We start from the raw sequence: 26,999 nt of genomic DNA on the forward strand, positions 1-26,999 counted from the left end.
CTTTTCACAAGATTTCAAACGATTATTTAACTGCAGTTTGACAGGACTTAGGGTGCAAGAAAATGACAACCACGGAGATTCAAAATGCAAAAAAGAAAAAGTTAGAGACTCATCATACGAAAACATGTCAACGCCAGAAACTCAAGTTGCTATTAACTTTTTATAATATTAAATCTTGATACGCTAACAAAAATAGATACGTAGCTAATAACTCATATATCACATGTTTATATGTAACACCCTCTAATTTGGTACTTGAAAGTCACAAGAACGACACATAGTTTAATCACCTAAAAATTTAAAATTTGGGCATGACCCATTCGTAACTTGGACAAATTCCCTGTTTATACTTTATCAAAATACTCAAACTACGACACTTTCCCTAAAACACCAAAAGAACATAACATTTTCAACCACCATTTCAAACATTGAGTTCTAAGTACTAAATACTTGCAAACGACTAGTTAAAGTTTAAAGACTTCAACACAACTAGACATTACAAAACTATTAACATTTGAAATTACTACAAAAGAGGCGGAAGCGCATCATGGGTGATCAAGGTGTGTTCATATCCGAGTGACGCAACGACGATTAAACTTGTGCTTTACCTACAACCATTCAATAAAACATATACATTAGCGTAGTGCACTTAACATTTTCATTCGCTTATAATACATGTTCACGGGTTTACGAGATATCTTACCAATCATTCTTATTATATTTCAAATCATTCTAGTTGAATAAGCATACTATCTCTCATAAGTCCTCAATAACCCGTTTAGTACGGATTAAGGAGAAAACTTCCATTTAATTCCCTTCCATTCGAACCCGAACCGAGCCAATCACTATGGTTCGCTACGGATTCTTACTTTCACATTCTTGTTTGAAACGAGCACATTAAATTGTAAATCAAATAATCAAAGGAGGCGATTGATTAAACTCATAACTAAAATGTAAGTAACGAACTTACCTCGATCTTGTGCCTTTGTTTGTGATCCGGAACTAGCTCCTTCTTCTTTCGATCCTACATGAATTCGTTCTTATTTAGATCATAGCTCTTACATTCTTAATCACACTTTCAAGTATCAATGCTACTCATATAACAATTGACAATACTTTAATTTCATCATACAAATCCATTCACAATGATTTATTTAGACTACTTAGATTATCATTGAGGCATTTCATCAAACACCTAACATGCGTACTACTTATCAAGCCTTATGTACATGTATCTTATGCATAAATTCACTAGAATACATCACCTTTCACAATATAATCTACCAACACTCTATCATTCATACAATTTTATTTGAAGATTTACTCACTAATCAACAATCTATTCACTATCATGCTAGAACAAGTGGGTTTTTGCCCCAAACTCCTTAGTAAATCGAATTCATGCACAATATACCTTCTACATGATGATTCTAACTCACATACAATCTAATTTCATACTAATTCACGAATTGGTATAAACCCTAGTTCATCAACAACATCAAATTGTGAGATTTTATCTTACCTTATGTTCAAAACACTTGGATTAGAGAGTATTTAGACACTAGCATGCGATTTATGACTCTAATCCTTCACAATCTTGCTGAATTTTGAGGTTGAATCATGCAATTAGGGTTTCCCCCTTTTTCCCTTCTCTGGTCGCGACCAACACCCCCAGAACATTCTGGGATTTTAATTTTACTAAATGATTTAATATAAAATTTTACATTCTTAACCCTCCATGTTGGTTTATTGTTTCATTAATACCCCTCTACATTTTAGTAAACTTCCTTTAAGTTATTTACAAAATAATCATAACTAATCATAAACTTTTAAATATTAAAGTATCTAACCCTTATAAATTATGGGATGTTACAAATCTACCCCCCTTAAAAGAGGTTTCGTCCCCGAAACCTTAATACGTACCAAAGAGAGACGGGTAGTGCTTTCGCATTTCATCTTCAGATTCCCAGGTTAGATCCGATCCCTTCCGATGCTGCCATTGCACTAAAACTTGTCGAATGGCCTTGTTTCGTAAATGCTTTATTTTGGAATCTTTGATAGCTACCGGCTTTTCAATATAACTCATTTTATCATCCAATTCAATGTCATCAAGTGACACATGCGCTGTATCATCCGCGAGGCACTTTCTTAGTTGAGACACGTGAAACGTGTTATGGATTCCATCCAGAGCTGGAGGTAATTCTAGCCGATATGCCACTTTACCAATACGGGCCACTATTCTGAACGGTCCGATGTATCGAGGGCCCAACTTTCCTCGTTTGCGGAACCGTATTATTCCCTTCCACGGCGAAACCTTTAAAAATACACGATCACCTTCTTGAAATTCTATAGGGCGCCTTCTTTTATCTGCATAGGATTTTTGCCTGTCTTGCGCCGCCTTCAAACGAGCCCGGACTTGATCAATCTTTTCATTCGTTATTGCCACAACATCTTTAGGCGCAAGTTCCCGTTGCCCGACTTCTCCCCAACATACAGGTGTTCTACACTTTCTACCGTACAACATTTCATATGGCGCCATTTTGATACTACTTTGATAACTATTGTTGTACGCGAACTCCACCAACGGTAAATGGTTATCCCAATTACCCCCAAGGTCTATGACACAAGCCCTCAACATATCAAGCAACGTTTGTATAGTTCTTTCCGATTGTCCATCCGTCTGCGGATGGTACGCGGTACTTAGTCGCAAGTTTGTGCCCACATCTTCATGAAATTTTCGCCAAAAACGAGACGTGAATCTTGTGTCACGATCCGACACAATAGACACGGGTACTCCGTGACGAGCAATTATTTCATTCATATAAATTTCCGCCAATTTTTCGGATGAAATAGATTCTCGTATTGGTAGAAAGTGAGCACTCTTTGTAAGTCGGTCGACAATAACCCAAATAGCATCGTGACCTCGTTTCGTTCTGGGTAGCTTTGTAATAAGGTCCATGGTTATATCTTCCCACTTCCAAACTGGTATTTCTAATGACTGTAATTTACCATACGGTTTTTGGTGCTCCGCCTTCACTTGGGAACATGTCAAGCACTTAGCCACGTACTTAACAATGTCTCGTTTCATTCCAGGCCACCAATACCCTTTCTTTAAATCTTGATACATTTTTGTAGCCCCCGGGTGTACCGTATAGCGGGATTTGTGAGCCTCCTCTAGCAACAATGATTTCACCTCGGATAACCATGGTACCCAGATTCGGTCATACCTGGTCATGACGCCGTCGGCATTCATCTTTAATTCTCCAATTAGGCCTTTCATTCTTTCCTTCTTTGGATCACCATTTAAGGATTTTATTTGTGCTTCCTTGATCAACTCCAAAAGTTTAGGGGTGACAGTCATTTTCATTGACTTAACTTGTATGGGTGATGGGTATTCCTTCCGGCTTAACGCATCTGCTACAACGTTGGCTTTCCCCGGATGATAAAGGATTTCACAATCATAATCCTTAATTAATTCCAACCACCTTCGTTGTCTCATATTCAATTCTTTTTGTTCGAAGAAATACTTGAGACTTTTGTGATCCGAATATATGGTACATTTAGTTCCGTACAAATAATGTCGCCACAGTTTCAACGCAAATACTACTGCAGCCAACTCTAAATCGTGTGTTGGGTAGTTACTTTCATGTGGTTTAAGCTGCCTTGAAGCATATGCTATCACTTTACCCCGTTGCATTAAAACAGCCCCCAAGCCCTGATGTGAAGCATCAGTATATACTACCAAGTCTTCTGAACCTTCGGGTAAGGTTAGTATTGGGGCGTCAGACAGCTTATCCTTCAAGGTTTGGAATGCCTTCTCTTGCTCAACTTCCCACACAAACTTCTCATTCTTCTTGGTTAGTCTGGTTAAAGGTAACGCTATTTTGGAAAAATCCTGTATAAACCTTCGGTAATACCCAGCCAATCCCAGAAAACTTCTCACTTCACTCGGGTTCTTAGGAGGAACCCAGTTCACAACAGCCTCTACTTTAGTTGGGTCTACCAAGACACCATCTTTATTAATGACGTGGCCAAGAAATTGCACCTCTCTAAGCCAGAAGGCACATTTGGAAAACTTAGCATATAACTTCTCTTTCCGAAGAATCTCTAACACTTCACGCAAATGATTTGCATGTTCGGCTCTACTGCGAGAGTACACAAGGATATCATCTATAAATACTATAACAGACTTATCCAGCATGGGCCGACATACTCTATTCATCAAATCCATGAAAGCGGCCGGGGCGTTAGTCAGTCCGAATGGCATTACTAAAAACTCGTAATGCCCGTATCGGGTCCTGAACGAAGTTTTCGCAACATCTTCTTCCCGTACCCGAAGTTGGTGATACCCCGAACGTAAATCGATCTTTGAAAACCAACTTGCTTCTTGCAATTGGTCAAAAAGATCATCTATTCGAGGTAAAGGGTATTTATTCTTCACGGTCAACTTGTTCAAATCTCGATAATCTATACACATGCGCATCGTGCCGTCTTTCTTTTTCACAAAGAGTACCGGGGCTCCCCAAGGCGACACACTCGGGCGTACGAAACCCTTATCGAGTAATTCCTGTATCTGTGTCATTAGCTCTCGCATCTCAGTGGGAGCTAATCTATAAGGAGCTTTAGCCACTGGCTTGGCACCCGGGTTTAATTCGATTCGGAATTCCACCTCTCGCTCAGGTGGCAATCCCGGTAATTCATCCGGAAACACATCCGCATATTCATTCACCACTTCTACTTCTCCAATTTCAGGCACCTTCTGTCTTGTATCCACTACATAAACCAAGTAAACCTTACCCTCATTCCTTGCGTGCTTCACCGCCTCAACAATCGTGCACAGTTTTGTCTCTAACTTTCTTTCCCCACAAATGCTTATTCGAGCCCCACTAGGTGAGAATACATGAATAACTTTCGCCTCGCATCGAATTTCCGCGTGATAGCGGGATAACCAATCCATCCCTACTACCACCTTGAATTCCCCCAAAGTCATAGGAATGAGATCTATTTCAAATTCTTCGTTTTCTATGGTTATCTTACAATTCTTACAAATTTCACATAACAAATAACTTTTACTATCCGCTACTTCTACTTCTAAGGGTACAGACATTCGTTCCTTTCTAAAAGAGGGATAACACATAAGTTCGTCTGACACGAAAGATTTGCTAGCACCAGAATCGAATAACACATTCACGGGTATTTGGTTGATTAAGAAAATACCTGACACGACATTCGGTGAGGCCTTGGCTTCCTCGGTAGTAATCTGAAACATTCTTCCCCGAGCCTTCTGATTTTCATTCTTCTTTTCATCCTTCTGCCCTTGTTGTTTAAGCTTTGGACAGTCAGCTTTTACATGACCGGGAGTGAAACAATTGAAACACGTCCTCACGGGACTAGGGCACTTAAAGTAAGGATGTCCCTCCTGACCACAGTTGTAGCACCCTTTCTTTCCCATTAAACATTCTCCGGTGTGAAGCTTTCCACAAGTTTTGCATGGGGGAATACTACTTTTTGATCCTCCTTTACTTCTAGTGTCGTGTTGCTTAGGCTTCTTGGAGGGGCTGATGGCTTTTCAGCAGGCCGTTTCTCTCCTCTTTCCACTTGTCGCTTCAGTTCTATCTCTCTATCCCGGGCTAGATTGATGAGTTCACCCAAAGTTTCACACTTTGAAGGAGTAATGAACTCCCTATACTCAGCCTTCAACATTCCATAGTACCGATTGATCTTCATCCTTTCAGATTTGACGAAATCATCACAGAACTTCAACTTATCGTAGAATATATTGGTAATTTCATCAATAGACTCATTCTGTTGACGAAGATGCAAGAACTCATCTTGTATTCTATCAATTGCCGATTGCGGGCAATGATGTTTCAGGAACAATTCTTTGAACTCTTGCCATGTTAAAGTTTGGAGTCCTTCTTCCCCTATCTCTTTACATTTAGTATCCCACCAATCCTTGGCTTGTTGCTAAAGTTGACCCGTAGCAAACATTACTTGATCTTCCTTCTCACATCGACTACGCACAAATACAGCTTCAACGTTGGCTATCCATCTTTGACACTTTATTGGATCCACCTCCCCTTTATATGAAAAGGGATTACACGCCATAAAATCCTTATATGTACACCTTCGTTCCTTACTTCTAGTTCTGGATCCTTCAATCATTTCCTTTAACTCCTCAATCTTGCTAGCCATCATCTCATCAACAATCCCTAAAACTCGGCTCTCAACTTCTTGAGCTAGCTTGGGAAGGTTGGCATTCATTACTTTTTCTGCCGCTTCCATCATCTTATCATTAAGTGCTTCTTGACGGGCTATTTCAGCATCATCTATGTTACGTGCGTCCGTCATCTACATAAAACATCCATTCTATATATTAAAATTCCTCTTTCGTACATCCCTCTAACACATACATACTCATTCTATCATATACTTCATTCTATTTGTAATTCATACTTTAAACGTCATCATCATTGATGATAATGTCGTGTTGTTAAACCATTCTTATATCAAGTCGTACTTTCTTTCTTATTAATTAACGTCTTTCAACTTTCTTGGTGTAAAAATGACCTTAACAAAGGATTACGGGGTCTTAGGAACTAATTAAATCAATCCCCATAATCAAACAAACAACATAAAAGAAATTCAGCAACTTTGACAGTCACCGTAAGCTACGGTGAGCACCGTAGCTTACAGTGCTGAGTTATGCTTTACGGTGCTTCTCTCCTGTCTTACGGCAGTATTATTTTTGCCCAGTACCTACCGTAGCTTACGGTGGCCACCGTAAGCTACGGTAGCGCCCAGCGAAATTCACCCCAAAATTCATGTTTTTGACCATTCCGAACCGTTTTCGCACACGGTTTCAATTCTACTAACCCCCAAGTATTCTAATGCACCATTTATCACTATTACTACATTCAAAACTTCTTTCTAACACTTTATAACTTGTAACATTAATTACTATAAAGCTTTCTTAAAAGTTTTACCTCTATTTGCGTCTCGGAGCGAACACACCCATCCTTGCGAGCTTTCGGTTTGAGTTTGGGCACTACAATGTGTTCGAATCCCTCAACCCTAGGCTCTGATACCAACTTGTAACACCCTCTAATTTGGTACTTGAAAGTCACAAGAACGACACATAGTTTAATCACCTAAAAATTTAAAATTTGGGCATGACCCATTCGTAACTTGGACAAATTCCCTGTTTATACTTTATCAAAATACTCAAACTACGACACTTTCCCTAAAACACCAAAAGAACATAACATTTTCAACCACCATTTCAAACATTGAGTTCTAAGTACTAAATACTTGCAAACGACTAGTTAAAGTTTAAAGACTTCAACACAACTAGACATTACAAAACTATTAACATTTGAAATTACTACAAAAGAGGCGGAAGCGCATCATGGGTGATCAAGGTGTGTTCATATCCGAGTGACGCAACGACGATTAAACTTGTGCTTTACCTACAACCATTCAATAAAACATATACATTAGCGTAGTGCACTTAACATTTTCATTCGCTTATAATACATGTTCACGGGTTTACGAGATATCTTACCAATCATTCTTATTATATTTCAAATCATTCTAGTTGAATAAGCATACTATCTCTCATAAGTCCTCAATAACCCGTTTAGTACGGATTAAGGAGAAAACTTCCATTTAATTCCCTTCCATTCGAACCCGAACCGAGCCAATCACTATGGTTCGCTACGGATTCTTACTTTCACATTCTTGTTTGAAACGAGCACATTAAATTGTAAATCAAATAATCAAAGGAGGCGATTGATTAAACTCATAACTAAAATGTAAGTAACGAACTTACCTCGATCTTGTGCCTTTGTTTGTGATCCGGAACTAGCTCCTTCTTCTTTCGATCCTACATGAATTCGTTCTTATTTAGATCATAGCTCTTACATTCTTAATCACACTTTCAAGTATCAATGCTACTCATATAACAATTGACAATACTTTAATTTCATCATACAAATCCATTCACAATGATTTATTTAGACTACTTAGATTATCATTGAGGCATTTCATCAAACACCTAACATGCGTACTACTTATCAAGCCTTATGTACATGTATCTTATGCATAAATTCACTAGAATACATCACCTTTCACAATATAATCTACCAACACTCTATCATTCATACAATTTTATTTGAAGATTTACTCACTAATCAACAATCTATTCACTATCATGCTAGAACAAGTGGGTTTTTCCCCCAAACTCCTTAGTAAATCGAATTCATGCACAATATACCTTCTACATGATGATTCTAACTCACATACAATCTAATTTCATACTAATTCACGAATTGGTATAAACCCTAGTTCATCAACAACATCAAATTGTGAGATTTTATCTTACCTTATGTTCAAAACACTTGGATTAGAGAGTATTTAGACACTAGCATGCGATTTATGACTCTAATCCTTCACAATCTTGCTGAATTTTGAGGTTGAATCATGCAATTAGGGTTTCCCCCTTTTTCCCTTCTCTGGTCGCGACCAACACCCCCAGAACATTCTGGGATTTTAATTTTACTAAATGATTTAATATAAAATTTTACATTCTTAACCCTCCATGTTGGTTTATTGTTTCATTAATACCCCTCTACATTTTAGTAAACTTCCTTTAAGTTATTTACAAAATAATCATAACTAATCATAAACTTTTAAATATTAAAGTATCTAACCCTTATAAATTATGGGATGTTACATTATATGTATCAATTTTAAGAATTAAAGAGCTATAACACAAGTGTATGTGTGTGTACATATAGGATCAAAAGAAAACCTCCTTTAGTTGTGAGAATTTAGAGAACTTCAACTTTTCGTGCGAGTTAAGCCCCCATTTTTTACACACATGTAGATTAAAATGTTACAAACACAGCTGTAAAAAATCGAACCCTCGTTTTCAACCTTTTTACGATGCTGACATGAGCATGAATCAACATTTGCACCATCTGTAAACGTTTTTTACTGGTGGTGTAAATCAACAAAAACTTATTTTTCTTTTAGGAAAGTTGATATTTTTAAGAAGTTTTAGTAAAAAAATTTTTTTGAAAAAAACTTTTTATACGACCGAGTTTTCTAAGTTCTCACAACTCATATGAGTTTTCATTTTACCCTAACCCTAGTATATATATATATATATATCACTCTCTTGTTTGTTATAACATAAATCCCTTAAAAAGGTCTTACCCACAAAATTTGCTTATCCTTCAAATGATTTGTGAAACTACTAAAAACCTATAAAAATAAAAAAATAAAAAAATAACTTTATTTTTGTGGTCTAGCATGTTTTGCGGAAAATATAGATTGGGCAATTATTATTATTATTATTGTTGCTATATGAAACCTTAATACTTAATTAAATATATTAAGATTTATTTTCCTCTTTTCTTTGTAAAAAAAAATAATATTATTGTTTAACGATATATAGTTTAAAGTAGTAATGCATTTAAACTCCTTGGTATAACAACAATTCAATTTAGTTCGGTTTGCTTCAACCTAAAGTATAGTAGGAATCAAATAAAAACAAATCATTTCTTTTTCTCATAATTAACCCAGTTTGATTTATATTAATAGTATACTAATTAAAAATAATAATGCAACCAACTATAAGAGTATTCACAATGCTCGTGGGTGGCAAAGGTCCAAATTTGTACATCCCATAGACCGACGTTGCGTTGTGGAGTGAATTCCACTACTCTCCTTTCTAGATTTGTAGATCTTCAACAAACCTTAATCTGAGGCCCTTTTCAATCACATACAAATATTATATATATATATAGGGTCAGGATTTGCAGAAAACGATGAAAAGTGTGAGAACGGTGAGAACGATTATGGATCGTCCGATCAAAACAATCCATGGATTAGATTGCGTGGTGGCGTTTTCGTAAATAACATCAATATTATTAGGTGGGACGCGCTTCATTAAGGCTAAAAGAGTCTTTTACCCCTCATATTCAAAACGCTATCAAATGACAAAACGCCATAAAAAAAATAAAACGCCATTAAAAACAAAACGCCAAAAATTAAAAACTAAACGCGTTGAATATTACAGAAAGATGAAACAACACAAAATAACTGAATTTCAGTTATTAACATTTATTAGAAGAAATTTCCCCCTAAATTACGCGCCAAAACATCATTATATAAACAAACGTAAACCATAGCTTCAATAATCACTTCAATCTATCCATTTTTTAAAAAAAAAAAATCGTTAACCAAAAACGCCAACTTAAGCACGCCAAAAATGGCAACAATCGTTTCGTGGAGATACACTCTGGGAATCAGGCGATACGTCCTCCATTTTGACAACAGAAGGAGAGTGTATGTTAAGATGGCCAGGGCAATTTTAAAGATGGAAGAACAGATACAGAGGCAAATCTTATCCATTGGCATCGCTCTAGACAACGAATTCCATGAAACGTATATGCTTATGAAAGCATTAACCAGAAAATTTGGACCAATCAAAGGAGATGTGAACCCAGACCCTGTCATGACATCATGGCGTTTTGATGATGAAACAGACATGGTGACGGTTACATACGACAACGGAGAGCAGGAAGTCTAAATGGCTAGAGACCATCATGACAAAGCAACGACTGGGTTTCATGGAAGAATTGCATAACGCCACTTGTACCAACACAGAAATAGACTCAAAATTGGAGTTAATGCAAGACATGTTCAGGTGGAGGCTTCAGAATCTTCAGGAACAAGAAGCTGATGAAGGTGAATGTGATGACATGGATGAATATCAAGATGAAGACTCCAAGGAGGAAGAAGATGACACAAGTGATGGATACTATTCAGATAAAGTACCTTCTGACGAAGGATTTTAAATTTTCTTTCCTCTTTTTTTTTCTTCTATGTAATCTTCTTTTTTTTTAAGATAATTAAATGATATATTACTATCTTTATTAGCAAAACGCCAAAATAATACTAAAAATGGTTAACCCTAACAAAACGCCATAAATAACAAACAATATTTTTCCTCCTTACTAATTTATTTACTCCGTTATTGTATTTTGTCATGTTGGTCTACATAAGGCCATTTAAAAAAACGCCAAACTTAAAAGATGGGAGGTCTATAACCTATAAAACTGATAAAAGCTGATCAACACAGTAAATACAAAATACAGTAACTGAAAAGACAGTTACTTTATTACTAACATTTATTACAATAAAAAGTCTCGCCTAAACTACGCGCCAAAAAACTCCTATAAGAGAGGGGTCTATACACAACGAAATTAATCACATCCAGAAAAACACAAAACGCCATATCCAAACCACTCCCTTTAAAACGCCACAAATGTCAAAGCTTTCACTGAAATGGATCCTTTTTCTAAGGGGGTTAACTCAATAATATTTTGCTGGATGAGATGGACAAATATTCAAGAAAAAGAGACTGATGACAGTGATATGCCATCATGTGAGCTTTGTTCTTAATGATTATAGGCATGGAAGAAAGGGTTCAACTAAAGTGTAAAATGCTATTTTAGACTCCCCTATTACAAATAGCATCAAGCAAGAGTTGATCTTCAATGACATGCCACCAAACAAGAATATCACACCAAAAAACAGGATGCCACTAAGCAGCTTCTTCTGAAAAAGATGAGATTTATGTAGGAAAGTTGGCATCTAGCTAAAGTATTCAAAAAAAGGTTCAAAACGCCAAAACAAATTCAAGAAGATAGAGGCTGATGACAGTGAAGATTCGGAAGAGAAATTAGATTACCATTTTTTATTATTTTAGATTTCATTTTATATTGTTTTGATATCAAGTTATATGTTGATTTGTTAACTAATTCTCTATAAATAAAATAACATTATTATATAAAACGTCAAAAACTACAAACACCAAAAAGCTATAAGTATGAAAACTGGGAGAACAACTGCAGGCAAAACACCTTGTAAAAGGGTATTAAACGCCAAAAAATTCACTAAACGCCAAAAAAAATTGGTCTTATTGTAATCTTATGCAAATATTAGAGACTCGTAGTGAATTACAAAACGCCATAACGCCAAAAAAATTAACCAGAAAACTCTATAACGCCAAAAAATTATATATGTGACATAAAAACAATTAATTCAACGCCAAGAAAAAATTAGACGCCTCCGCCCTTCTCTATGACGCGGGACACGTGTTGGGCCAGGAAGCGTTCTCACCGTTTTCACACTTTTGAGCATTTTCTCCTGATCTCGTTTCTCTCTCTCTCTCTCTCTCTCTCTCTATATATATATATATAACTTTAATATTTTTAATGATGATTTGTGAAGATTTGATATTGTAGGAAAAATATGTGGTTTTTTGTAAATATTTAAAATTTAATACGATATACTAGGGTGGAGATTCGTGAAATGGAGCATTGTTAATAAAGTTATTTAAAGAGTAAATTGCCTAGATACTCTCAATGGTTAGCTCAGATTCCTTCTTTAATCTCTATCTTTCTAAAATTGCATGTTTGTTCCCTGTGGTATACAAGATGGTTACTCGGACGCTCCCTAACGTGGATAAACATTTTTTTTTCTAAGTTAAGTTAATGTAAAACGAATAAAATGCCCTTTTATTATTAGAAAACACAACATATTTAAGAATGAATTATTCAGTTGGGACCCACATTCACATTTAAAAACAAAAAATAAAAGAGGGTCCACCCAAAACCGTTCTTCTCCTTCAAAACCTTTCTTACCACCACGGCCTCACTCAAGCACCCACAAACCACCTCGTTTTTCTGGTGATTTTAACGCCCCCTGGTTCACCCTTCATTTTCCGTTGTGAACTATCACCATAACCACATCTCTGTCCAACAGAGCTTCACTATCGAATTGAAGCTCCACCACCAATCTGCCGCTTTATCACTGTTATACAAATCGAAGGATGATGCGACGAAGGAAGGGTGGGGCAAGGGTGGAAGGGTGATGCGATGAAGGATGGTGCGAGGGGTGGCTTCCGACGGCACTAAGGCAGAAAGGTATCACGTTTTGCAGGTTTTCAGCTACTGTTGCAGTTGCAGAAACCAAGTGGTCTTGGTCCTTCTCTTTGTCTCCCGTTGGTCACCAGAAATAGTGGTGTGAGGCAAGGGGCTAGACGTCGGAATGGTGGGAGAATTGGTGGTCAACGATGGAATAATGGCAGATACCTGCTTATCCAATCACCATCTTTCCACAGCAGATAACTCCTTCGGTCCTTTGGTGAAGTGGTGGCTTATCAATGAGTATAGCATTCACTGCCAAGGTAAATTTTGCGACTTACCAAAACCGCAGACCAAAATCCCCCCCCCCCCCATTCAACATAAATTCAACAAATTTGTTGGCACAAAGTCAATGATTTTGTCTTTCCCAATTGTTTCTTCGAAATTTAATGGTTTTCACCTGCATTCAGTTCCAATCATGCTTAATGTGTTTCCTTCTCTATCTCACTTGTACGAAGCTTATATGCATCAACAAAAATATATATGTATTATGTATATATAAAACATGTGTGCTTCGATGGAACGATGGGGAAACGATCGGTGGTTGCGGGAAAGTGAAGGGAGAGTTAGCTTTGCACGAATTAGAGTTATGTTCCTGTACAGATTTAGATATAAAAGGGCTTGCAGGTTGTGGAAAATTACCTATTTTGAAACTTACTTAGAAGGAAAACTGAAGACGGGTTGGTGATCGGAAGTGGTGGCCAGTGGTGGTGACCGGAATTCTTTTTGAGTGACGGTGGAACGTTGAAGATGAGTGTGTGTTGGGGGTGGGTTGATGGTTATGTTTTTTTACATATGTGTGGGTCCCAAATTTATATTTTATTTCATAATAAAGGGTATTTTTATTATTTCACATGGACTTAACTGAAGAAACTAGCATCCCTTTAGCCAGGGGACCATCCGAGTGACAAGTAAATGCCACGGGGAACAAACATGCAATTTTAAAAAGGTATGGATTAAAGATGAAAAGGATCATCCGGGAAATTTACCGTTAGTTAAAGAGCTAACTTCCATTTTGCTCCCTATGGTTTGGTCCTTTTAACGATTTTGCCCCAATTGTTTAAAAAGTGTCAATTTTCTCCTTGATCTCGCTTCTAACTCTATCCAAATTGTCAAATAATTAGAAGGATAATTTTATAATTTTAATATTAAATTGTTAATTACATACAGGGATTAATTAAGTTAATTATTAATACTAAATTGTTACAACTTAAGCTTCTAGGGTTCCACTTCATCTAATCATATCACTGTTCACCATCCTCTCCTCCTACAGGTGTCGCTGCTAGATGTCACCACCACCGTCATGAATCACCACCTCAGCCCCAAACACCACTGAAATCTCCAACAATCCCGTCGTGGTCCATCATTGCTGAGATCCAAGGCTTTCACGACTTTTCTGACTCACCACTACTACACCATCAACTCCATCAGGTCTGCCTTCTCACAGCAATTCTGACTCACTAATACTACACCACTCTATCAGTCTTCATCTTTAGATCCACTACAACTGATTTTTAACTCAAATCCACCTCTAAGCTATTAGATGTAGTGGGAACCAATCATTTTCAAACCACCATACCCTTGTTTCAGATCATAATAGGGCAAAATCTAGTCCATATCTTTCGGTCTTACTCTAAAGATTGGAAGCGGCTCTGGTAGATCCGCCTCGCTGCTTCCAAAGAAGGTATAAGGAAACAAGGGTTTTCAAAGCACCATACCCTCGTTTCAGATCATAATAGGGCAAAATCTAGTCCATATCTTTCGGTCTTACTCTAAAGATTGGAAGCGGCTCTAACAGATCAGCCTCGCTGCTTCCATAGAAGGTATAAGGGAACAAGGGTTTTGGCGCTTAATGCCTCTAATCCTTTTTCAGATCGTAACAAATCTTTAGGGCTTGAATCCCCCTCTCGGATCTTGTAGTTTCGGGGAGAAACAATTTCTAGACCATTAATTTTGTTACAGGTGAAGGGGAGGAGGTGGCAGTGTTGATCCGCCGGTGGATTGATGGTGATTGGTCATATAGAGAGAGAGAGAGACGGGGTGCGGAGAGAGAGAGAGCGCGAGTGAAAGAGGGGTTTTTTCTCATATACATAAATAGGGTGGGGATCAAATAGGAAGTTTATATTCGCTAGGAAAAGTAGGAAACAATCTAAGCCGTTCATCTGTTATTTTTAAAATTTTGGACGCGTGGGCTTTTCGTCATTTTACATTATCATATCTTCTTTCTAATACTATACTAGATTTTGTTACCTGTTCTCTTAGTTCATCAATTTCATAACAGAATTGAGATTCCTTAACCCTAAATCGCAATCGATCACAAATTCACCTTTTTTCAAGCAATAATCTTGTTTCGTTCGTCAATTCGATAACGTCAATGTCTTCTGAAGACTCTGTTGGTAACTTTAGCTTCAATGTTGAGTAACTTTTTTTTATTTTGCCGAAATTCAATCTTTTACGTTTTATAATTCGTCTTTCTGTTATTAATATTTGATTTTTCATATGTTTAATTGTTATTGTTGTATAATTTAACTTAATTTTTCGTTTTGTTTGTTCATCAGTTATTTCGTTTTAATGAACTTGTTGCGTTTTATGATTTTATTCTCATTATATGCATACAGACATTAAATTCATAATTGTTCTAATATAAAGCACATAACTGTCATTGATGTACAATTTAACAGTTTTTTATTGTTTTATACATTGTTTTGTTTGTTTATCATTTGTTGCGTTTTACTGAACTTATTGCGTTTTATGCTTTTAACCACATTAGATCATATACAAACTTTAAAGGTTTGTATTTTTTCAATTCTGAATAACATATTTTGAGATTTAACAGTAAAAACATGATTATATAAGAGGTATTGCGTTTTATAATTATTTGTTAATTGTTCCAGATCACATTTCCAAATGGGAGGAACGTATATGCTTAAAAAGTGGAAGAAAGTTTTTCAAACCTAAAGTCAATGGATCCATTAGACCTTCTGTTGGATTGTTTTCTAAATCATTTGATGAGGCGTTTGCGTTTTATCAGAGATATGCACTTGCTGCAGGTTTTTCATCAAGAAAAAATACCTCTTGGAAAAATGGTGGTGGTTTAATGAAAATAAGATATATTGTCTACTCAAAAGAAGGATTTCATGTTAGCAAAGAAATAGATTCCGGTTTAGTTGATGAGAATAGAAAAAAGATTGTTAGACGTAATAGAGGTTCAAAAAGAGTTGGATGCAATGCTCATGTGAAATTAATATTAGAGAACAATAATATGTATAAAATCTACTACTTTGAAGAAGAACATAATCATATCTTTGTTAAAGATGAAGATATTCATTTCTTGCCTGCTGCCAGAAGTATTGATTATGTTAAAGAAAGTTTTATATCTGGATTGTATGCAATCAATATTGGACCTGTTAAAGCATTCAATGTTATGAAAACAATGTATGGTGGTTTTGGTGAAGTTGGTGCTAGTAAAAATGATTGTAAGAACTATAGAAAGGATTTGAATCTTTACATAGGAGAGTATGATGCAGAAATGGTAGTTAGGCGTCTTATTAGGAAGAAAGAATGTTCTCCTGGTTTCACATGTGATTATGTTATTGGTGATGATAGAAGATTGAAAGGACTTTTCGGGGCTGATGAGCAATCAAAAACAAATTATACAGTATTTGGAGACATAGTAGGTTTTGATGCTACTTATAAATCAAACAAGTAAGTTTTTTTCATTTGTTGCGTTATATATTCCTGTAGATAGATTTGGTTTTTGTACCATTTACTGGGATTGATAATCATTTTAGGAATGTCACATTTGGTGGTGCATTACTTTGTTCTGAGACTGCAGGTTCTTATCAATGGCTTTTAAGGTGCTTTGTTAATGCTTTTGGAAATGAGCCTAAAGTTGTTGTTACTGATCAAGATGTTGCAATGAAGAGAGCTATTAATGATGTTCTTTCAAGAAGTAGAAATAGGTTATGTATGTGGCATATATGGGAAAAATTGAAGACAAGGGTATTAAATTGCGTTTTATGATCTATTAAACTGCAATTTTTATATAGGTTTTTTTGTTGTGTTTTATGTATTATACAATAAGATCCCCAAACATTTTTATCAATATAATTGCGTTTTAATATAACAATACAATTGCGTTTTATCAATAACGTATTATTTTTATCATTTTCATGTTATTGCGTTTTATTAGAAGAATAAATGAAAACATGTTATGATCTTATAAACTGCAACTTTTTATATAGTTTAAATTATTGCGTTTTATGTTTAATAATTTTATTGCTTTTTATGCAGGTTGGTCATGTTTTGTCATCCAACATTGAGTTTAATACAAGAATCACTCATGTTGCTTGGAATGATACTATTATTCCAGAAGATTTTGAAACTGAGTGGCATTCAATAATGTCAACTTTTGGATTGGAAAATCATGAATGGTTAAAAGATATGTACGATCTTCGATTTGATTGGATACCCTCTTATTACCATGGAGAGAATTTGGCTGGTCTTATGCGTACTACATCTAGATGTGAAAGCGAGAATTACTTCTTTGGTCAGTTTTGTAATCCAAGATGTACACTTGTTGAATTTTTCACTCATTTTGAGACTGCAATGGATTTTCAAAGGCATGAACATAGGAGGAATGATCATGATACAAGGTATATTCAGTCTAAGACCTGGAGTGACTTTGTATTGGAGAAACAAGCATCAGAAATATATACCACAACAATTTTTAAAGATATTCAGATTGAAATTGATGCTGCCATTACAAAGTGTATGTCAAAGTCTCATGATACTGTGGGAGATGTTCAGTATTATGAAATAAAGGATTTCAAACAGCCATGCACATCTTTATTCAAAGTAATTTTTTAAATTAATATTGTTTTAAACATCTATTGCGTTTTATCATTAAGTTTATTGCGTTTTAACATTATATGATCATATGCTTAATTTCTTTATTATATTATTATTCATTGCGTTTTATATTACATTTCACTAATTTTATATAGTTTTTTTAATTTTATTTACAGGTTCAATACAGTAAACAAGAAGATGGTTTAAGTATAAGTTGTTCTTGCAAACGGTTTGAACAATTTGGTATATTGTGCCGGCATATATTTTATTGTAACACCTCGAAATTTTGCGTCCAATAATGTATTGACACGTGTCATAAGTTTACACGTGGTATTAAATACTAAATAAAGGACTACAGTTGACAAACATTGAAAGTATGTAAATTCGAGGGTTAAAAATGTCAACGAGGGATAAATATATTGTACAGTAATCCTAAATGATGCTCGTACCTTCAAACGAATGAATCATGGATCGTACGGAACAAAAGGTGGAAGAAAGTGAGGGATTACAAACTACAGGGGTCAAAGGTGCCAACATGTTTAATTTATACCTCTGAGTGACCCTTTGACAAACCCGAGACTTTGTAACAGTAAATTACGCTCACTAGGATATATGATATAAATTTCGCGAAGTTCCGTTTTAAAACGAGAAAGTTATGATCAATTTCGTATGCGAGGGGTTAGAAGCGGCAACAATGAAAGTTAGGGCTTTTCGGATAGTAATTAAACTAACCGGGGACTTAACGGCGCGGGTAAAAGTCACGAGGCCCTTATTCGTAAATAAACGAGGCCCAAAACGCAAAGTTACCCCTTCGAAACCGAAAGGCCAGGGCAATAATGGCAAAAGATTTGAAAATCTTGAAATACAGGCCTCAGGCGGGCCGCGTCGATGAAACAAGGAAGCTTACGCGGGCCGCGAGCCATGTGCAGATTCGTTTGCTGACAACAGGATCCGGGCGACCCGCGTTAGGGTAGCCTGATCCTTCACGCGGGCCGTGTCAAGGCCCCAGATGCAGAAAACATGCACAGGTTCACTGTTTGTTGTTTTAATCGACCTTGGATGCAATTATGGCAGCATGGGCGCCCCCTACACGTCCCCTAACACTCAGGGACAGTTGTTGAACATCCATGATCAATTATAGGCCTTGTTGTCATGATCTAATGCTCCAAAGTTCACTATAAAAGGCCATGTAGTGCACACATTGTAACCACACCTCAAACCTGCTTTCTTGATCACTTCTGGAGCTCAAGAGCACTCTTCTAACATCTCTGGTCGGGTACCAAGCTTCTGTAAGTTTGCCTAACCCTTTGTGGTTTAGTTTTTGCATAGTTTTAGCTTAAAAGTCAATCCTTCGTAATTAATGATTGACTTTACGATAAATCACAAATGGTCCAGTGGTTTGTCGAATCAAAGGTAGTTATATGTTGGTAATCATGTAGGCTTTAAACCCCTAAAAGGGCACCCTCTGATTCCCACTCTAACTAGTCTGAATGTCGAGTCAAACTTGCTTAGAAAAAGTCAACAGAATGCTATTTTGCGATTTTATGCATAATCAGTAATGTAGATGGCGTGTAACCTGTTTTAACACTCATATAACATGATAATAAGTATATTAACAAGTCTAAGCTTGTTTGATCCGACCGTTTTCTGTTTTGACCCGGTTCGGAACCGAAAGTCGCAAAACTTTGACTTTTTCTTTGACTTCAGTTCTGACCCGTTATGGTATGATTTAGATATGTCTTAAGACTCTCTTAGGACCAGGTTACATGATGGTATAACCCTCTGTGACCGGTTCGTTGTTTGTCCAATTCTTTAGCACATTTCCGTTAGATGCTTAAAAGTTGACCGTAACGCCCTTTTTACTTTAAAACGAGAATTTTGGACATGTGAAAGGACAATGACCTTAGTTACTGATTTCTAAGCATGTCCCTAAAATTTCACGTCAATCCGGGGTCTAGAATAGGAGTTATGCTAAATAGCGCAATTACGGAAACTTTAGTAATTAAATGGCGCAATTAGCATAACGCCTATCTAAACCCAGATTTCGACATCAAACCTTTTACACACTGATGTAAAATAATATTTGGAATTTTTAATGATTTTTAACTATTTTTAACCTGCTCATAACCTGCGGTTATGGCATCGGTTCGGTAAATACCGAATATACCCTTTTCAAGCATAACTTGAGTTCTACATGGTATTTTGACCCGATTCCAGTTGCTATTGATTTTAAATAATAAATAGAGTATTTTGGACTTTATAAACTGTTCGGAAAACTCAGATTTCCTGTAGAACTCAGAAACTGTCACACCCTAGCTTTGCGGAAGCGTGGTTAATTTTGGTGTGACTTCTTAATACCATAGCTTAATCATAACAAAGCTATATGAAATAAAACCATGCAAGATCATCCATTTAAGTTTTAAAACATAAGTAACATAACATTGTTTTACGGCGTTGACTCATGCAACGGAAACTACAACCTGATAACATAAAGACATTGTTTTGAAAGACATAAACATCAACATGAAATAAACACAGTTTAAGAACTGTGACTCGTCCAGAAAAAAGTCACATCCCTTAAACTTGGATGGCCTCGTAACTCATGTACAGCGGGAAAACATAACATACCGCGCCAGATCTTTAGTTCCCTGAAATACATGTAAGTTGGAAAAATCAACAATAATGTTGAACGAGTTCATGTGTAAGTGAGTAAGTAAAACCTTTGTATGTATAAAATCCTGGTATGTAGCAAATAAGGAAAAAGAGATCACCAATGGTTTGCAAGGCCATTGATATATGTGAAGTGCAAGTAGGAAGACTCAAACCTAGCGGATTTATGCGTTGGGCACAAAGTCACCCCGAGGTCCGTTATGCTGGGACTGGGGCTGGGCTCGCTACACCCAGATAGATCTACCGCTCCTGTCCCTCGGTCCTACCCTGAGGATTAATGGCCTCAAGTTTCCGCCTACCCACTCACATGATCTAAGTAGTAACCCTCCTTACGCTAACCATACAATGTAAAAAGTATTCGTAGACATAGTAACATGTATTTCACCCCCGCAGTTTAGAAAACTGAAAACAATTAAGAGTAAAGGGGGACATGAACTCACAGTGGTGCGTCTCTAATAAGAAGATCTCCTGATCAAACCGCTGAGCGACGACCTACACGTACTAAATCTATTAGACGGACGGCCGTGCCTTAGTTTAAGGTTTAATGTCTTTGGGAAATAGTTAGACAACTATTTCGTAATTACACTTAGTAATTATTTAGTAAATATTTTCCTTCCCAAGGATGGGGGTCTTAATACATGTACGTTTCTGTATCTTCGGAATATATTATTAAGTCTCACTTAAAATATATTTTAATCCTTTCTCCAAAATATAAATATTTTTCTCAAAAATATTATATTTCATTTCACATAATTTCTCCAAAATAATATTCTTGTTAAAAATACACATTCATTAGTATTTTTCCGAGAAATGCGTAAGTTACGTTTAAAGATCGGGCGGTAATAATAATAATTACCGGTGTAACTTAAATAATTATTGTGAAGGCGTTCGTATTATTTTGGAATCGTTACTATTTGGTAATATTATTTTTACCTTAAAAATAATATTTGTATAGTTCACAAAAATAATCAAAAAATTCACAAGTGTTGTTATGAAAATATATATACTAAATATATATTTATCAAGTTTTTATTTTGTAAAAATCCCACCTCCGACACTTAGAAATGTCGTAATAAAAATCGTGGCGAAATTTATATTTTTGAAAACAGGTTAGAAATATATTCATAACACTTGTAGTGAAAATATTTCCAAGTGTTAGGTTTTTGGAAAAATTTCGCCAGAGTTTCCCCTGTAACTGGAGGTGGCCACGCTTTCAAGCGTATCATTTTCTTTTAAAATTCAAACCAATCAATTTTCTCGTTCAACAATAACAATATCCAACCATCAAACTAGTCAAAATGTATATAAATCGCAAAAATTACATGAACTTGTGGTTTGTCCAAAAATATGTAGTAATTTCCATTACTTTTAGTGGATCTTGGTATAAATCAACTTGGTTTCTTGAAAGTCTCGTTTTTAAAGGAATTTCTTCTTTACAACTTCTTGTCGAATTTTACAAAAATAGTTCTTTGTCGAAACTTAGTGTTACACAAGTGTTTTCATACTTGTGTGTGTAAAAATCACACTTGTTCATGAAAGATCCGGTTTTAAAATATGTTTTCTTTTGACACTTGGTTCTTTGAAAATACCGTTTGTAGATCCGTAGATCTACTAGTTTAGAACACTATTTCATAAGTAAAATCGTTTTTACACAAGTTCATGCTTCGTAAGTGGTAGTGTTCATCATTTAACCCCTTTTTACACTTAAACATACTCTATGTCATGATTCATGAACATGACCAATCCGGGTTAGATGATGATCCGAGCTACCACAACATAGATCGGCACTAAATAATCACCACAAAACAAGTCTTACAAGATTTACACAACCCTTATGCTTTTAACCAACACATTTAACATTTTAGTAAACTTTTAGCATGTCTTCTTGTAAGTTCAAAGATTTTAACCGACAAAGTTCATTTTAACCACTTTAAGATAGATCAAGAGTGTGTTTGAAGTCACTTGCTACTAGCTCGAGGCTAGGGAAGAAACTAGTCGAAGAATGAGTGGATAAAAGCAATGAGGTGAGGTCCTTCACGATCCGAATGCACCGAGCTCCTTTGTATGAGATCCTTGACACTTGTATGTGCTTGGAAATGCAAGATCAAAACTCGAAAATGGTTGGGTGTTTGTGGGTGTGTTCGGCCGAGAGCTCCAAGGGAGAGGGAGAGAGTGTTTTGTTGAGTTTGTGTGTGTGAAATGAATGATGGACTAATCCTCATACTTATAGACAAACTCTACAAGTTTAACCATAGGATTTCATGTTCCCTTGATATTAGACATTAGGATTTAAATAATCAAATGAAGGACAAAGGTGTCCCTTGGGGACCGAATTCGGTTAGAGGGGGGGGGGTCTTAGTTCAATTTCAACCATTTAGTTAGGATTAAGTTAAGTTAAGTTGGAGGTTACTCGGTTACTAGCGTGTTATGCATTATAGCGGGTGTTAGGGTATTCGGAGACCCTAACTGGCTCAGAAAAAGAAAAACAATGTAAATGGCAATATTTTTAAGTTCCGGGTAAAGTCTGATTGTTCGGTTGGATAATGATCCGTTAAAGTGCTTAACAAAGCTTTAAAGCGTCGTTAATACTATTTTTAGTGACACAACTTATTCCCGACACTTTGGAAAGTGTCTAGTAATATTTTTCTCATGTTTTGGCACTTTATTAGTTAGCTAAATGCTGAATTTTTAATTAAAGTGCTGAATTTTGTACTTAGAGTACGTTTTAGGCACATCCGGTCACTGTAACTTATACCTAGTGACGCAGTTCTACAACCCTTATATCCCTACACTCTCTACAAGTGTAGCAAACTATCTCTGGCTCATACAGGCCTTAGAGGCAGTGTCTGCCTGATGCTGGCTATATCAGCATGTTTGATGGGTTATCCATTCATTGTGCTACTGTGCTTTTGTGCATCAAGGTTGTCACTAGAGTTCAGTATGTAAATAATGGAGTGACAACAAATAAAGTATGATGCAAGCATGTACATGTATCAGTATTCAAGTAGCAGTTTATCCATAATTTCAATTAAGCACAGTAATAAAGCAGTAATTAATTATTAATTAAGTCGTACGGATACCTGATTTATTGAGGGTTGTCACATTCTTCCCCCGTTAGAAAAATTTCGTCCCGAAATTTTAAGTTCTGCTTCTAGTAGCAGGGTTCTTGGGAAATAAGTGGGGGTATTTCTCTTTCATCCGGTCCTCACGCTCCCAGGTGTATTCAGGACCATGTTTGGCATTCCAACGAACCTTGAAGAGCTTGACACTGCTCCGGCGGGTCTTGTTTACTTTCCAATCCGTAACCTCAACCGGTTCTTCCACAAAATGGAGCGTGTCGTCAACATGAATTTCGTCGGTGGGAATGACAACAGTATCTTGAGTTGGACTTTTCTTCAAGTTTGATACATGAAATGTATCGTGAACACCATTCAGTTCAGCAGGTAAATCCAACTTGTATGCTACTAACCCGATTCTTTCCAAGATTCTGAACGGACCAATATACCGCGGGTTCAACTTTCCACGCTTCCCGAAGCGTGCCACACCCTTCCAGGGTGATACTTTCAACAAAACCATATCACCTACCTCAAACTCTAGAGGTTTCCTTCTTCGGTCCGCGTAACATTTCTGACGATCACGAGCCGCCTTGATGCGATCTCGGATCTGTGCGATCTTGTCTGTGGTTTCCTGGACCATATCAGGACCAACCAATTGTCTATCACCTGCATCAGACCAACAAAGCGGTGATCTGCACTTGCGGCCATATAGAGCTTCAAATGGCGCGGCACCAATACTGGTGTGATAGCTGTTGTTGTATGAAAATTCGACCAATGGCAAATGCTTATCCCAGCTACCTCCCAAATCCATAACACATGCTCTCAGCATATCTTCCAAAGTCTGTATCGTCCGTTCGCTTTGTCCGTCGGTCTATGGGTGAAATGCAGTGCTCAGATTCAATTGTGAGCCAAAAGCTTCTTGGAAGGATTGCCAAATCCTTGATATGAACCTTCCGTCTCTATCAGAGATGATCGAGAGAGGTACTCCATGGCGCGTAACGATTTCTCTCATGTAAATTTCAGCCAACTTGCTCGTATTATCCTTCTCTCTGATAGGTAAGAAGTGCGCAGACTTCGTTAATCGGTCCACTATTACCCAAATAGTGTCATGACCTCTTGGCGTTCTTGGCAACTTTGTAATAAAATCCATGGAGATTTGTTCCCATTTCCATTTGGGAATTTCTGGTTGTTGCAGAAGTCCTGAAGGCTTCTGGTATTCAGCTTTCACTTTAGCGCACGTTAAACACTTGCTCACATAAACAACAATATCACCTTTCATCCTAGGCCACCAGTAGTAATCCTTAAGATCTTGGTACATCTTATCCGCTCCTGGATGGATAGAGTACCGTGATTTGTGAGCTTCATCAAAAATAACTTTCCTCAAACCACCAAACAGAGGGACCCAAATCCTTTTCTCAAAACATAACGTTCCTTCCTCGTTTGGCACCAAATGCTTCTCCATCCCACGGAGATATTCTTCTTCAAGGTTTCTTTCCTCAAGAGCTTCTTTTTGCGCGGCATGAATGCGCAAGGAAAGATCGGTTTGGATAATCATCTCCAAAGCCCTAACCCTTATGGGCTTGATCCTTTCTTTTCGGCTTAGGGTATCGGCGACCACATTCGCCTTCCCTGGATGATACTTTATCTCACAGTCGTAATCATTCAACAACTCAACCCATCGTCTTTGTCTCAGATTCAACTCCTTCTGGTTGAATATGTGTTGCAGGCTCTTATGATCTGTGAAGATCGTACACTTCGTACCATATAGGTAGTGTCTCCAGATCTTTAAAGCAAATACCACTGCGCCAAGTTCCAAATCATGCGTATGCGTGGTATAATTCTTTTCGTGCACTTTCAGTTGACGCGATGCGTAAGCTATAACCTTTTGGCGTTGCATTAACACGCAACCCAAACCTTGACGCGAGGCGTCACAGTATACCACAAAATCATCGGTACCTTCCGGTAGTGCTAAGATTGGCGCATTGCAGAGCTTATCTTTCAATAGCTGGAACGCTTCTTCCTGTTTGATTCCCCAATCAAACTTCTTATCTTTCTGCGTGAGGAGTGTCAATGGTTGAGCGATTTTTGAAAAATCCTCAATGAACCTTCGATAGTAGCCCGCCAAACCCAAGAATTGCCGAATCTCGGTTGGCGTCTTTGGCGTTTCCCAATTCTTGATCGCTTCGATCTTGGTGGGATCCACATGAATTCCATCTCCATTTACCACATGTCCAAGAAACTGGACTTCACGTAGCCAAAACTCGCACTTCGAGAATTTGGCGTACAGCTGCTCCTTTTTCAGCAACTCCAAAATAGCTCTTAGATGCTGTTCGTGCTCAGCCTTTGTCTTTGACTAAATCAAAATGTCGTCGATGAACACAATCACAAACTTATCCAAGTACGGCTTGCAAACTCTATTCATCAAATCCATAAAAACTGCAGGTGCGTTTGTCAACCCAAACGGCATAACTAGGAACTCGTAGTGTCCATAGCGAGTTCTGAAGGCTGTCTTCGGGATACTTTCCTCCTGTATCCTTAACTTATGGTATCCAGATCGAAGATCGATCTTTGAATAAAAGCTTGAACCTTGGAGTTGGTCAAATAGATCATCGATTCTTGGCAGAGGGCATCTATTCTTGATCGTCAGCTTATTCAACTCCCGGTAGTCAATACACATACGGAAACTACCGTCCTTCTTCTTGACAAACAGGACCGGAGCTCCCCAAGGCGAGAAGCTTGGTCGGATAAATCCTTTGTCTAACAACTCTTGAAGTTGTGTCGACAATTCCTGCATCTCAGATGGGGCAAGTCGATAAGGTGCCTTAGCCACAGGTGCGGCGCCTGGAACTAAGTCGATGCGGAACTCCACTTTCCTCTGTGGTGGCAATCCAGGCAAGTCTTCTGGGAAGACTTCTGGATATTCCCTCACGATAGGGATGTCTTCGATCTTTGGTTTTGCAGCTTTCTTATCCACAATGTGTGCCAGGAAGGCAGCACATCCCTTCTGTAAACACTTTCGCGCATTCAGGCAGCTGATAATTCTTAACGGCGTATCACGCTTCTCTCCATGAACCACAATTGTTTCACCATCTTCGGTCGGGATCCGAACGACCTTTTCGTGACAAACAATTTCTGCCTTGTTGCCTGATAACCAACCCATTCCTACCACCACGTCGAAGCTTCCCAGCTGGACTGGTAGTAGATCCAAAGCAAACTCACGCTCTCCCAATTCGATTACGCAACCTCTGACCACTTCATTGGCTTCTACCAACTTTCCATTCGCCAATTCGATTGAGTACGGAATATCTAATTTACTAGCGGCTAACCCAAGCATATTCTTAAACTCTAACGATACGAAGCTATAATCGACACCAGTATCAAATAAAACGGATGCATAGCGTTGGTTTACAGGGAACGTACCAAT

At 37.3% G+C, this 26,999-nt stretch overlaps 2 protein-coding genes and 1 long non-coding RNA gene across 4 annotated transcripts; 1 reads left to right on the top strand and 2 right to left on the bottom strand.

Moving 5' to 3' along the window:
- Positions 1 to 255: 255 nt before the first annotated feature.
- On the bottom strand, positions 256 to 5,554 carry LOC110917617. Of its 2 annotated transcripts, none has more exons than XR_002580702.2 (3): positions 1,523 to 1,683; positions 971 to 1,024; positions 256 to 608 (listed from the first exon to the last, which is right to left on the bottom strand). XR_002580702.2 is itself a non-coding variant. In XM_035985055.1 (3 exons), exons 1-3 carry the CDS (start codon positions 5,450 to 5,452, stop codon positions 592 to 594), a joined length of 306 nt encoding a protein of 101 aa, XP_035840948.1. In that variant the 5' UTR covers positions 5,453 to 5,554; the 3' UTR covers positions 384 to 591. The 2 variants fall into 2 exon arrangements, 1 of the variants encoding a protein (XP_035840948.1); XM_035985055.1 differs by lacking the exon at positions 1,523 to 1,683 and adding an exon at positions 5,218 to 5,554 and having other exon boundaries at positions 384 to 608.
- A 1,562-nt stretch (positions 5,555 to 7,116) lies between these two features.
- On the bottom strand, positions 7,117 to 8,544 carry LOC110917618. Its single transcript, XR_002580703.2, has 3 exons — positions 8,384 to 8,544; positions 7,832 to 7,885; positions 7,117 to 7,469 (listed from the first exon to the last, which is right to left on the bottom strand). It is a non-coding gene; the product is annotated as an uncharacterized LOC110917618 (long non-coding RNA).
- A 4,578-nt stretch (positions 8,545 to 13,122) lies between these two features.
- Positions 13,123 to 18,056, top strand: LOC110920270 (protein FAR1-RELATED SEQUENCE 5-like). Its single transcript, XM_022164491.1, has 5 exons — positions 13,123 to 13,261; positions 15,893 to 16,703; positions 16,790 to 17,000; positions 17,292 to 17,653; positions 18,026 to 18,056. The coding sequence occupies exons 1-5, from the start codon at positions 13,123 to 13,125 to the stop codon at positions 18,054 to 18,056; spliced, it is 1,554 nt and encodes a 517-aa protein (XP_022020183.1).
- The last annotated feature ends 8,943 nt before the right edge of the window (positions 18,057 to 26,999 follow it).

The sequence above is a fragment of the Helianthus annuus genome, chromosome 16 (assembly GCF_002127325.2).
Source record: "Helianthus annuus cultivar XRQ/B chromosome 16, HanXRQr2.0-SUNRISE, whole genome shotgun sequence".
Taxonomy (NCBI): domain Eukaryota; kingdom Viridiplantae; phylum Streptophyta; class Magnoliopsida; order Asterales; family Asteraceae; genus Helianthus; species Helianthus annuus.